Source organism: Neomonachus schauinslandi, chromosome 5 (genome assembly GCF_002201575.2).
Source record: "Neomonachus schauinslandi chromosome 5, ASM220157v2, whole genome shotgun sequence".
In the NCBI taxonomy this organism is placed as follows: Eukaryota; Metazoa; Chordata; class Mammalia; order Carnivora; family Phocidae; genus Neomonachus; species Neomonachus schauinslandi.
In genome coordinates, this window is record NC_058407.1 from 81,049,855 (window position 1) to 81,063,622 (window position 13,768).

At 38.5% G+C, this 13,768-nt stretch overlaps 1 protein-coding gene across 1 annotated transcript in view; it reads left to right on the forward strand.

The window, feature by feature from the left end:
* The window catches only part of BCAT1 (branched chain amino acid transaminase 1), a 65,878-nt gene that overhangs the window by 10,415 nt on the left and 41,695 nt on the right, over positions 1-13,768 (forward strand). Inside the window, exons 3-5 of the mRNA XM_021690677.1 lie at positions 435-635; positions 8,846-8,956; positions 11,286-11,405. Of these exons, the coding sequence (XP_021546352.1) occupies positions 435-635; positions 8,846-8,956; positions 11,286-11,405 (432 nt within the window). The remainder of the gene's footprint in view (positions 1-434; positions 636-8,845; positions 8,957-11,285; positions 11,406-13,768) is intronic.

The following is a 13,768-nucleotide window of genomic DNA, read 5'->3' on the forward strand; positions in this document are numbered from 1 at the left end:
GACTTTAATTTTAGTTTAACAAATCATTATGAGTGTTGCTATCATTGTTCTAGAAGACACCCCTTACCTCATTCCTCAGTGCTCAATAGGAGTCCTGTAGTGAGAGTGAAGGCATGTGTTCTCCTTTTTCCATTATTTTACCCCATCTGCTATTTTGTCCCTGTTTCTAAATATCATTGAATTTGGTTCTGGTCTTTATTAGGCAGTGTTCAGCACAGAGATTTCAAACAACAAGCCAAATTCTGAATGCCAACATGATTTGTTTGGCTCACGTAGTGTTGTTAAATTTCTGAGTTCATTGCCAGCATTTAAACGTCACATGATTTCACTTTTTAGTGGCCAGTGGCCTAAATTTTGTCTTTTCACCCTCTCTATCATCCAGCCAGTGGCTGTTCAGTAACTTTTCTTTAATGATGTCGATTTTTCTTCCCCAGGCTAAAGATCTAATAATCACACCAGCCACCATTTTAAAGGAAAAACCAGATCCCAGCACTCTGGTTTTTGGAACTGTTTTCACGGATCACATGTTGACGGTGGAGTGGTCTTCAGAGTTTGGATGGGAGAAACCGCGTATCAGGCCTCTTCAAAACCTGTCATTGCACCCTGGCTCATCAACTTTCCACTACGCAGTGGAAGTAAGTACATGGGAATCAGTGATGGTGATGTACTAGATCTTCACTGTGAGTAGGGAGTAGCTCTTCCCGCTAAAATAGCTTTTGGGCAGGATGGGCTTTATCATAGTGACTTGAGGAAACCATAACTGTCTTTAAAACTTTTCCCATAGACAGTCGGATTGAAGGTAAGTCTTAAGAACTAATCTTTTAGATAATCTTGAACTTTCCATAATGTCAATAAAAAAATCATTTGCAGCAAATGCAAGGATAATAGGTAAGAAAATTCGCAAGCAAAAATCCAGGACTGTTAATATTTTACTAAGTCACTTCTCAGATCTTCTAATGAGTGAGAAGGTGTCATTGAGCACAGTATTATAGTTAGATTTTAGTGCTTACTGCATGTTTTTATGACCAGCATTAATGTGCAGGTGTATGTTTTAAGAGACATGTAATTAAATGTCATCCTTCAGGCATGAGTGGAGTAATTATAAGCATAAAATATTAAATATGTCGAGAATGCTTTCTCTAGTCCTTGTCAGGATACACACTGAGATCCATGATACACTCCTCATTCTCTTGACCCGCATTTTATTCTACTCATTTTTAATGTGTTGGACATCTTTCCCAGAATATTGGGGTGCTGGAAATAAGCAGTGGCCTACCTATTAAGGGAGTAAAAGTAGTAGATATTCATAACAGTAATGATAAAATTACTTGTGTTTATTAAATTCCGGCACTGTGCTCCGCACCTTATATGGGTCATCTCATTTAATTATTTTAAGTGAGAAAACAGTTAAGCATTCACGTTCTACAGTCAGACTTCCTGGCTCAGATTTGGTGTCTGTTGCTCCCTAGGGAGCTCTATGACTTGGGAAGCTTATTTAAAATCACTCTGTGCTTCCAATTTCTTTACCTATAAAATTGACATAGGGATAATACTTACCTAATAGTGCTAGTATAAGGATAAGGTAAGGTAATTTGTGTAAGTGGATACAGCCATGCCTGGTGCATAATGAGAGCCCAGTTGTTAGCTGTTGTTGTTAACCCTTACAACAGCCTTATCTGTTGTAGAAGCAGGTTCAGAAAAGTGAAGTTTCTCAGCCAAGATTACACAGTATTAAGGGAGGAGACAGGGTTCAAATGCTGAGTTCCTACTCTCTGCGACATCACTCCTAAACATATACACTAAAATTCCGAAGAGGCCTGTCCAATTGATGTGTTCAAAATTATAAATTTGAATCATTTGGAAACCTGTTCGGTGTCCAGACGTATTCACGGGCTGTTGCATCTTTAGTTTCTATTCCCAGCTCTGTGTCTTCACTGTATCAACTTGGATGAGCTCTATGTCTTCACTGTATCAACTTGGATGAGTTCTTTGATTATTTGCTCCAAGCCTCAGTTACAACTATAAAATAAGAGTGGGTATATGCCTGTGTCATAGGGTATAATAAAGAGCAAATGAAATAAAGGAAGGGCCTAAAAAAATTGAAAGAAGGAATATGGCAAATCTTAGGGCAGTGGTCTCAAACATAGCACATGTCAGAGTTTCTGATTTCCCCTGAATTCCCAGGCCATGTTCATGCTGCTGCTTCAGGGACCACACTTTGAGAACTGGTGGCCTATGGGAAGTACCTGAGAAAGGATTAATGTGATTTTTGAAAGCTAAAAACAATTTTGACGGCCACTGGCTTTTGAAAACTTGTTGGAAATCTAATTAGAGGAGCTAGAAAGCTCGTTTGCTTATTAGTTTTGCCAGTTTAGATTTTTGTGACCAGGAGAGTTTAAAACTTTTTTTTTTAATTACCGTTATCCTTTGTCAAATGAAAATTGAAAACTTTTCTATATTATTACTGTTGCACTGACAATATAGATACAAGAAGTGTTTTGCATGAAGAAGATTGTATATTACATCAGTTGTTGATTGCAATGTAACAGATTAATGACTTAAAACAACAACCATCATTTTGTTTTTATCTTCCACGATTCTGGGGGTTGATGACTAGGATGGCCTAAGTGGTTCTTGCTTGGGGTCTCACATGCAGTTTCTGTCAGATAGTGACTGGGGTTGGAGTCCGTTCAAAGGCTTCCTGACTCCTGTCTGGTGCCTGGGTGGGGAAACTCAGAAGGGTGGGGGTGAAAAGCTGAGGCTCTGCCAGCATCCCTCTTTCTCCATGTGGTCTCTCAGGTATGGTGGCTTCAGAGTAGTCAGACTTGGTACATGGCACCACGGGCTCTAAGCTGTGTGTCTCAAGACACTGAGCCCAGATGGAAGCTTCTAGTTCTTTTTATGTCCTAACCCCCAAATCACACACCATGACTTCTGTCATAACTATCATCCTGGCCATCACGAAGGCCTGCTCAAGTTAAAAAAAAAAAGGAGATACACCTTTCTTGATGAGGAATGTTGAGGTTCCAGGAGAGCATGTAGGACTGATAATATTATGTGGCTATTTTCGGAGATACAATCTGTGATATGTATCAGGGATAAATGGGGAGGTAGAGGAACACATTTAGTTTGCTTTTTGTCAGATTGGGTTCTTAGGTTTAGCAGGCAAAATATTAGGACATTGTCATAGGGATTTAGGAAGTGCACAAGGATTTGCCTCGTGCAGAGAAACTGGATCCTGGAATTTTCTGAGGCATTTCAGTCGATTTCCTATTTACTTACTTGTGCAATGGATGCTGAGGGTCTACTTGGTTCCCTGGGCCTGTGCAGTGTGCTTAGGATAGGATGACAAGCAAACTGCCACGATCTTGCCCTCAGTATAAAAATATTTTTTTAATCTTTTAACCGCCACTAACAGCCAGATACTTTTTTACAAAAATTTTCTTCCCAAATGTGTTTGAAACATTCATGTTTTAGGCTTTTTCACAGGTATGACTGTTTCTTTTATACTGATCCCCTTACGGACACTACATTATTGGATGCCAACCTGACTTTGAAGTTCAAAAATAGTTGTAGTTATATTTTTTTTAACCCCAAAGTGAATATATGAGCAGTCTTCTTAAATATCATTCTCCTCCATTCATCAGCCCTATTGATTTTAGAATCCATTTTATTTTGAGATCTGCAACTACATGTGGTTTTTATTAATTATGAAAGTATTCTTTATTTTTATTTTTTAGAGCTTTTATTTATTTGATAGAGTGAGCACAAGCAGGGGGAGCCACAGGCAGAGGGAGAAGAAGAAGCAGGCTCTCCACTGAGCAGGGAGCCAGATGCAGGACTCCATCCTGGACCCTGGGATCATGACCTGAGCCGGAGGCAGACGCTTAACTGACTGAGCCGCCCAGGCGTCCCATGAAAGTATTTTTTAATAGATACATATGTGAAGATTTCAAATAGCGAAATATGAACCATGAGTAGGGAACTTGGGCAAAATATGAAACTTGATAGTAGTTCATTTTCAGGTTGAAAGAGTCAAAACATAATTTGACAAAAAATGGGTAATGTACTGTTATTTAATGAATACTTAACAAATGAGTGCTTTAGATTGTATCTATCTTTAACACTATAATTCTGCCTTTTTTTAGTCTTTTTTTTTTAAAGATTTTATTTATTTATTTATTAGAGAGCGAGCGAGCGAGAAACAGCATGAGAGAGGAGAGGGTCAGAGGGAGAAGCAGGCTCCCCGCCGAGCCGGGAGCCCGATGCGGGGCTCGATCCCAGGACCCTGGGATCATGACCTGAGCCGAAGGCAGTCGCTCAACCGACTGAGCCACCCAGGCACCCCTAGTCTTTTTTTTTTAAAAGATTTTTTATTTATTTGACAGAGAGAGAAAGAGAGCACAAGCAGGGGGAGCAGCAGAGGGAGAGGGAGAAGCAGGCTCCCCGCTGAGCAAGGAGCCTGATGCGGGGCTCGATCCCAGGACCCCGGGATCATGACCCGAGCTGAAGGCAGACGCTTAATGACTGAGCCACCAGGCACCCCTAGTTTTGCCTCTTTTTGAAACTTTATGTAAATGGAAATATAAAGTGTGTGTGTGTGTGTGTGTGTGTGTTGTTTGAGCTCAATATTACGTAAGATTTATTCATCCAGGACCCACATGAACATCAGTGGGGCCTGGGACAAAAGTACAAACAGAAACCCGGTGGTTCACCCACTACCTCTTCCTGCCTTGGCTCCATCCTGTGCCACAAAGAGCCTCACACACATATGTGTAGATACCTATACTATGTGCAGATGGATGAGCCTTGGCCATCCGTTGGTCTTGGGCATGGGCACACCAGTGGTGCTATGTGTTTTCAGTAGGATGAACCTAAGGAGAGTCATTCAGGCTCTGAAAATGGGATCAGGGCCATTTGGGAAGGGAATTCCAGGGAAGTGGGTACTTGGAGCCTGGTCTGAAAAAGGAGCTCAGGGTCCAGATGACTACTTGCCCCAAGGAAAGGTCACAGCTGGAGGAAGGCAGAGATGAGAAGCCCTCTAAAGTATGGGGCTCCTTTCAAGAGGTTGCCAAGGTTAAAACACTTCGCATTAACACCAAGACCATATTTTTCTTTTTCACTGTGTGTTGACATTTGCAGTAAGACTCTGACACCAGCTTCTGCTAGTTAGCCATTATATTCTTTACTGCCAAGTGTTAAAGTATAAAGAACATCAGCTTTACTTAAGAGTGTTCTTGGTGAAGTGGCAATAATTATTAATTTATTAAATTTTGACTTGAGTAAGTGTCATTTTAATCTGTGTGGTGAAATAGAAACTTTGCCTAAAGCACTTCTACATCCTTAAATACTACTACAGTTGTCTCAAGGAAAAGTAATTGTGTGATTTGTGTGTTGTGAGCGTGTGTGTGCTGTGAGCTGAATTGGCTGCTTTTTTCAACTTAGAACCATTTTACTTGAAAGAACAAAGTATAGTTACACAGAATTGGGCATTTTGCACGTGTCTTCTTGAAAATGAACAAAGTGAGTCTGCCACTTCAAGCAAAACAATGGACTATATTTGTTGCCATTGATAAAATTCTAGCTTACAAGTAAAAATTAGGATTTTGGAAAATTTGTATCCACCACCACAAGCTTGAGCCTTTCTACTATTAGAGAGTTTTTTGATGATGTTAGTATAAAATTAACAGATTTTAAAAAAATACGTTGTATGAAAAAGGTGTTAACCTTGGGAAGATCTGCATAGCTTGAACCAATGTTTTCCAGATAACCATTGCATGACATTACAAATTTATGCATGACTTAAGATCCATTCAAAATACAAGATAGACTGTGATGGCTTTTGATGTGTCAGTTTGGCTAGTCTGCGCTGCAGTCCCCAGAATTTGATTTTTAGTTTCCTTCTAGTTAGAATACCTACAAGACATTCTCTTGTGAGTGATGGAGGACAGAGGGAGGCATGACCATTTTATTGCATACACATAATCTTCTAGGTATTCAATCAAACACCCATCTAGGTGCTGTGGTGAAGGAATTTTGTAGATGTGATTGAAGTCCCTAATCATCTGACTTAAAGTTAATCAAAAGGGAAATTGTTCTGGGTGAGCCCAACCTTAGGACTTCTGTGAGGTAAGAGACTCCACACATAGCTAGACCTAGCTTTCTTTTCCTTTGTCTCTCCCTTTCTGATCACCTGAGCGTCCCAGCCTGCTTGTCATCTTCTCTCCCTGATGGCCTGTCTTACAGATTTTGGATTTGCTTAGTCAGCCACCACAATTGCGTTGGCCAATTTCTTATAATAAATCTGGTAATAATATAGGTATCTCCTGTTCTGCTTCTTTAGTTGAACTCTGATACATTATTGGATTTTAATAAGTTAACAGAGTATGAAAACTTTATTGATAGGGCTTCAAATTCCGCATTGCAGCTAACCTTCAAGGAACCACCACTGGTCAACTTTTGAAGTGGTATCAGAGAAGAATAACCACAGGTATCTGAAAAGGCTATCAAAAATACTTATCCCTTTCTCAAGTGCGTATCTGTGAGATTGGGATTTTCTTTGTGTACTTCAACCAAAACAATATACTGCAAGAGCAAAAGCAGATATAAGAATCTAGTTGTCTTTCATTAAGCCACCCTTTAAAGATTTACAGTAATGAAAAACTGCCACACTTAACAATAATCCTTTTGGAAAATATAGGTAGTCTTCATTAAAATATGTTAAACATGTCACGGTTTATTATTGTTAAATAAATTTAAATGGCTCACTTCTAATTTCTCATATGGTAATTATTGATAGAATAACTGCATATATAAAAGCTTTTGGGGGCCTTCATAATTTTTAAAAGTTTACACTTGATCTTAGCCAAAAGACCGAGAAGCAATAATAATTTTTAAAAGTTTAAAGACCTCCTGATGCCAAAAGATTTGAGAAATACTGTGTAAGCTTGTATCGAGGAATAGTGCTGCTAAGTCATCGGATGTATCTTTAGTTTTATAAGAAAAGGGAGACTATTTTCTGTAGTGGTTTTACCAATATTTATACCCACCAGTCTACGGCCGTACCACCCTGAACGTGCCCGATCTCGTCTGATCTCGGAAGCTAAGCAGGGTCGGGCCTGGTTAGTACTTGGATGGGAGACCAATATTTATACCCACCAGCCATGAATAAGCATTCTCACTGTTCCAAAACCTTGCCAACTCCTAATATGGTCAGATTTTAAAATTTTAGCTACTTCTGTGTAATGGCATCTCATTATTGTGATATTAATTTCCATTACTCTTAAGAGGTTGAACACCTTTTCATAGGTTTATTGGGCAATTGGATATCTTATTTAAAGTGCCTATTCAGATCTTTTGCTCACTTTTTTATCATGTTGTCTTTTTGATTTGTGGAAGTACTTTTTGTGTCTGTGTTGCTTAATGAGATTATCATATAATTTTAACATATGTATGTACCTACATCAGGTGCATACAATTTTAAAATTAAAGTGAAGTAAATGGAACCCTATGAAGTTATTTTCTTTTATGTCCAGTTAAATTTAAGTTAAAAATTTATTTTGTTTTGTATGTACTAATTTTGTTTTGTATTTACTAATTAAAATTTATTAATTTTCTTAAAATTAAATAAAATTTAATTTTGTTTTATATTTACTAACAATATAACCTCACCAGCTTTACTTTAGAAAAAATTTGTATGACATTTTGCTTACTATGTCTTTTTGTTTCAGGTGTGTTTCAGATGTTCTCAACCAAGTCCAAAATCTGACAACCTTCTGTTTTAACTGAAGCTTTACTCCTGTTCCATTTAATAAGTTACATATTTGCCCTTAAATCTAATTTAGTGCTTTGAAATTGTGCTACATGATTTAGATTTCTTTTCTCATGTGAGCTGAGCTTTAAGGCTACAAGCTTCTAAGGGCCCAACTATCCTTCACTTCAACAAATTTTCTAAATTCCCTTATTTTTCTTCTTTGACTCGCACTTTATTTAGTGATGAGTTTCTTCCTTTCCAAAATGTTGACATTTTGTTGTCCTCTTTCTGATCCTGATTTCTGGTTTATGGTTGGAAAATGTGTGAAAAGAGCATGCATTCTGCAGGTGGTGTGTGCAGGGTTCTGTCTGTCCGCTAGGTTAGTTTGCTGTTCCTGTTGTTCAAATCTTCCATATCTTTGCCGAGTTTCAGCCTGTTTGTTCTGTCAGTTTAGAGAACGAGTGTTAAAATTTCCCACTAAAATTATTGATTTTTCTCTTTTCTCTGCATTTATCAGTATGTAGCTACTTCAGAAGAGTCTTTTAACATCCCTGCCCAGTGGTTTGTCTGGCGTGGCATTTTGAGAAAGGTGGCCTGGCCCTACCATAGGATGGTCTTGAGCTGCTTGGCTTCTGTGATTGGGGTACTAAACCAGTCCTGGTCACATCTAGATTATCTACTATCCAGAGTTTGTATGAGCCAGATTAAATGAAAGGATGCATGCGTGTTTAGGGTGGCAGGAGTGGGTTCTTTGTGTCCATTTTCATTGACTGGGCAGTTAGCCCACGTTGTGTGATTGGAGATGTGTTCTCCCCACCTCCGTGGAGGTGTTACTTGGCAATGTGGCTCCTGCTAAGGAAAGGATGACTTTGAATTCCTATCAGATTTTGGTACTAAAAGAATTTCTTTTTAACCCAGCTACAGTAACCAGCCTGTCAACTGTTGGCTTCTTTAGATTTGGAGATCTTTGGTCTATGTCAACAGCTTGGCATGATGAAGAATATGAGTGCCCATAGAAAAGTCAGTCTTTTAAACACAGAGATTGTTTTCATTTAGTTATCCCCTAAGATTTATTTCTCTTTTTATCTTTAGTTGTTTGAGGGATTGAAGGCATTTCGAGGAGTAGATAATAAAATTCGACTGTTTCGGCCAAACCTCAACATGGATAGAATGCACCGATCTGCTGTGAGGACCACTTTGCCGGTATGTAAATTTAGGACTTTCTTTGGTGTTTCTCTTGATGTAATGGGTCACTGTGAATTTACCACAAAACAAATCATTTCTGAATACAGTTGACCCTTGAATAATGCAGGGGTTAGGGGCACTGACCCCCAGGCAGTTGAATATCCTCCCAAAACTTAACCAGGATCCTACTGTTGACTGGAAGCCTTACCAAAACATAAACAGTTAACACATATTTTGTGTATATATATATATTATAGATTTGATTCTTATAACAAAGTAAGCTAGAGAAAAGGAAGTGTTATTAAGAAAATCACAAGGAAGAGAAAATACATTTACAGTACCGTACTATATAAAAAAAAATACACATGCAGATGGACCTATGCAGTTCAAATCCATGTTGTTCAAGGGCCAACTGTAGTTAGATCAATATTCAGTAAAAACCATATGAACACTTAAGTTACTTCCGATCTACTTGGTAATCAGTGAGGTAAAAATACAAGCAAATAACCAATACCACTTGGCAGTTCCACAATCTGTTTCTTCATAAATGTCCATGGGGTGTTAATGTGTATGTAAGAGATAATAGGATAAGGAAGAAAAATATACCTTAAACTAAAATCAATAAAATTTGAAGACCCTATGAAATAATATGTGAAATGGAAAATAGGGTGTGCCACACAGATATTTTGGGAGTATTTTGCCTAATTGCTTGGGACACTAGCAAGTTTGCAATGATTTAATTTATTTTACCCTAGGCTTTATTTTTTTTTAAGAAAATGATATCGAATGGTTTGTCATGGCCATTGGTGACTGTCTATAACATTGTTTTGTAAAGAGCAGAATTCATTACATGGTGGGTTGGATTTAGATCCTAAGGCTCATGTCTAGGTAGGAGGTGTCTTAGATTACTTCCCTTCCCTGAGATGTGACCAGGCTGCCTTTCTGAACTGAAGGAGTCCTTTTCTTCTTTTACAAATTCTGTGTGCCTAACTTTTAGGAGCCTAGCCCTAGCTATGCTTTGAAGAAGCCCAACTAACTACTTCTTTTTAGCCGGGCTCTTCCTTCTCCTCCCTATTTTTGTAACCCATGCTCACGCACCTCCTTCAGAGGCCATAATATAGTGCCAAAAGGGAAATGAAGGTAAGTTCTTTGGACCAATTTCACAATTGTGCCATTACAGACAAATTACCAGGAAATACTTTAAAGTGGGGACAGAAGGAAAGGGAAATAACATCTGTTGGACCACAGCTCTGCCATAAACTGTGTTATGTGGTTATACATTCCTTCTCTGTTTAATCATAACAGTGAGCCTCAAGAAGGTATGGGTTTAAAAAAAAAAAAGTTATGTGTTGTACATTTTAGTAGGACCTTTGTACCTAGAAGAAAACTCAAACCTCTAGAGCATAAACGACTTGCCTAAAGTCACAGAGTAAAGGGACAGGGCAAGAAATTGGGTGCAAGTTTTTTTAATTCCTAGTCAAGTTCTATTTCCACTAAATCCTTGGTGACTCAGGGTGATGATGTGTCCTATATGATTGGCAGTCCCGATTTCCTATATTATTGTGCTGTGATTGCTGTTCTAAGTTCTCATTTAAGTAGCCAATTCTTGGTATTATGAGTTCTACTTGGATGTGTGTTTCTGACTCATTTCAACCTTGCATAACCCATGACATACATCTCTGAAAGTATGTTTCTTTGCCCTGTTAAGTGAGTAGAAACTACTTATTTTACAAACTGTCACCCATCTAGTATATGAAAGCCTTTTTCTCCTTAGAAATAAACTGCTCTTTGCCTTTGCCCATTTTCCTATTAGATCATTTGTGTCTTTCTTACTCATTTTCAGAATATCTTAACATATTCAAGTTATGATCCTTGGTTAATTATGGGTTACGAATAACTTCACCCAATTTGTTGCTTCTCAGCTCAGAGTCTGCTTAAGGACTCTCTCCCTTCTCTCTGTCCCTTCCCTCCACTCTTGTGCATGCACTCTCTCTCAAATAAAAAAATCTTAAAAAAACAAACAAATGCTTTCCTACCTTAAGGTGACAGAGGTATTTTTTAATTTTTACTTTGTAAAAGTCTTAATGTTTTATCGCATTTAAATGTATAATCCAACTGTAGTTGATATTTACTATGGTAAGAGGTAGGGATCCACTGTTTTATCTCCTCCACGTAGATAATCCATCATCCCATCACAATCTGGGGGTAAAAAAATGACAGAAAAAGATTCTTGGTTGGTTTTATTATTACTATTTTTTTTTAACAGTCTAAAGCTTTCATGAGGATCATTACTTATTGCTACAGTGGAGGAAAATTCCACTCTTCATTATGTTTTCCATTCCTTCAGGTATTTGACAAGGAAGAGCTTTTAGAGTGTATTAAACAGCTTGTGAAATTGGATCAAGAATGGGTCCCCTATTCAACATCTGCTAGTCTGTATATTCGTCCTACGTTCATCGGAACTGAGGTACAAACTGACTCCCTGTTTCTGGGTGGGCAACTTATCATTCATTCATGTGTGAAACTTCTAATATCTAGTTTGAAATAGCCCCCCAAAACATCATAAGTGACTCCTTTCTCCTGGTTATCAAGACCAGGTGTCAGCAAACATTTTCTTTCTTTTTTTTTTAAGATTTTATTTATTTATTTGACAGAGGGAGACACAGCGAGAGAGGGAACACAAGCAGGGGGGGTGGGAGAGGGAGAAGCAGGCTTCCCGCTGAGCAGGGAGCCCGATGTGGGACTTGATCCCAGGACCCTGGGATCATGACCTGAGCCCAAGGCAGACGCTTAACGACTGAGCCACCCAGGCGCCCCAGCAGACATTTTCTTTAAAGGGCCAGATGATAAATATTTCAGGCTTTGTGGGCCTTATGGTTTCTGTCGCAACGACTCAATTCCACCATTGTGATACAGAAGCAGCCACAGTTACCAATGTAGATGAGTCAGGAATGAGCAATGAGCAAGGCTGTTTGCCCTTCCTTAATCAGGATTCACCAATATTTCCTCATATTTTCCTGAGTGTCCTCAGAGGCATTCCTCAGTGTAATGTCTCTTGTCTTGGCAACAGTTCTCCAAGGCAGAAGTGGTAATGGTTTTGAAATTTGGAGGAGGGAGAGCTGCTGCTTTTTATTTTCATTTTCCTGAAGTCTTGGGATTACCAAGGAGTGGGAGTGGAAAACTCTTCCCCCACAGGAAATATTGAAAATGAAGTTCACAGTGGGAGTTAGGGAAGGAACTTGAGAACTAGAGTTGTAGCTTTACACATCATGCCGATAAGATCTGCTGGTAGGTCCCAGTCTACTGGTGGGTGCCCTTGCCAAAGAAGGACATGCCTGGAGTAGCTAAGGCCATTTGTGTGGGTTGAGGATGCCTTATAAAGACCCTATCACTTGTCTCCTTCCTCTTCTAGGCAGCTCTGGTTTTATGGAGAGTGGTATGGAGGGATGATTGAGGTGGGGAGATTGAGTGTGGGTGGGCAATGAAGGGGCTGTGGCATATGGAGATTTTTAGGAATAGGGAGAATGAGATGACACTCTTTTGCTATATAGTCTATCCATTCTGCTCTCTACCAGGTAATTGTATGCTTACCAGGTTCTCTACTCTGTCATCTGAATACAAGAAGTACGGAAATACATAAGGCCATAGAATAAATACCTAAGTGGTCCTTTGGCATCCTTTTGATGCCTTTTGAAAGACTATTAAGAATCTAGGTAATGAATTTCATGAATTGCAGTCTCCCTAACAAATTTGGAAGAATTGGGACAATTAAAAAAGTTATCTACTCCTTATGTCTCTGACATTTTAATATTAATGAAGTTTTAGTTTTTAGTTTTATATTTTTATTTATATATTTTTAGTTTTTATATTTTAGGATAGGAAGAAGCAATTTTTAAAGTTTGTTGAAACATTGTTACTACCCTGGAAGCACTGTCTTGCATTTATCCTGAAGTACTTTCCCCCTCTAAGATCGGATTCTTTTATTCCAAGTTTGTTGAGAGTTTTTGTTATGAATGGATATTGGATATTGTTGATGCTTTTTCTAAACGTCTTGATTATGTGGTTTTGTCCTTTATTCTATAGTTATGTTTGTTATATTCATGTTATATTTCCTAGCATATTTTGTTCTGTGATTTAGTAAATTGTTCTGACTCCTGGAATCCTTTAATCTAGAGTTAGACAAGCTTTTAAACCTGATTTTATAGTCCAGCATGTTGTCACAATAATCCTCTCTATTGGTGGTCTTCAACTTTTTGCATTTGAATCACCCAGGTTTGTTTGATTAATTGATTGTTTGATTGGGCGGGCAAAGGGAGAGGGAGAAACAGAATCTTAAGCAGGCTCTAGCCCTAGCATGGAGCCTGATGCGGGGCTCGATCTCACAACCCTGAGATCATGACGAAATCAAGAGTTGGATGCTTAACTGACTACTGACTGAGCCACCCAGGTGCCCCCACCCAGGTATTTTTTTTTTAAACACACATATTGACCCTATTCCCAGAGATTCTCATTGAGTAGGTCAGAATGGTGATTCTGATGCATGCCTAAATTTAAGAATCTCAGTGACAAAAGCTTGCCAACTAGTTCGCTCCAACTACACTCTTTCAACTTACCTATTTGATTATGGTTTGGAATCAAAAATTTTTTTAAATCTGCTTTACAAGCAGTAAGTTAAGAATCAAAGGAAATAACGGATATCGTTTGGTAAGTCGACGTTATTTATATTTGGTATATTTATATCAACTAGAATTTTTCTAATTAAAGGTACAGGCAGAAAACAATCACCTGTAATTCAGAAACAAGCATAATACAAACAATGTTCAATAAACC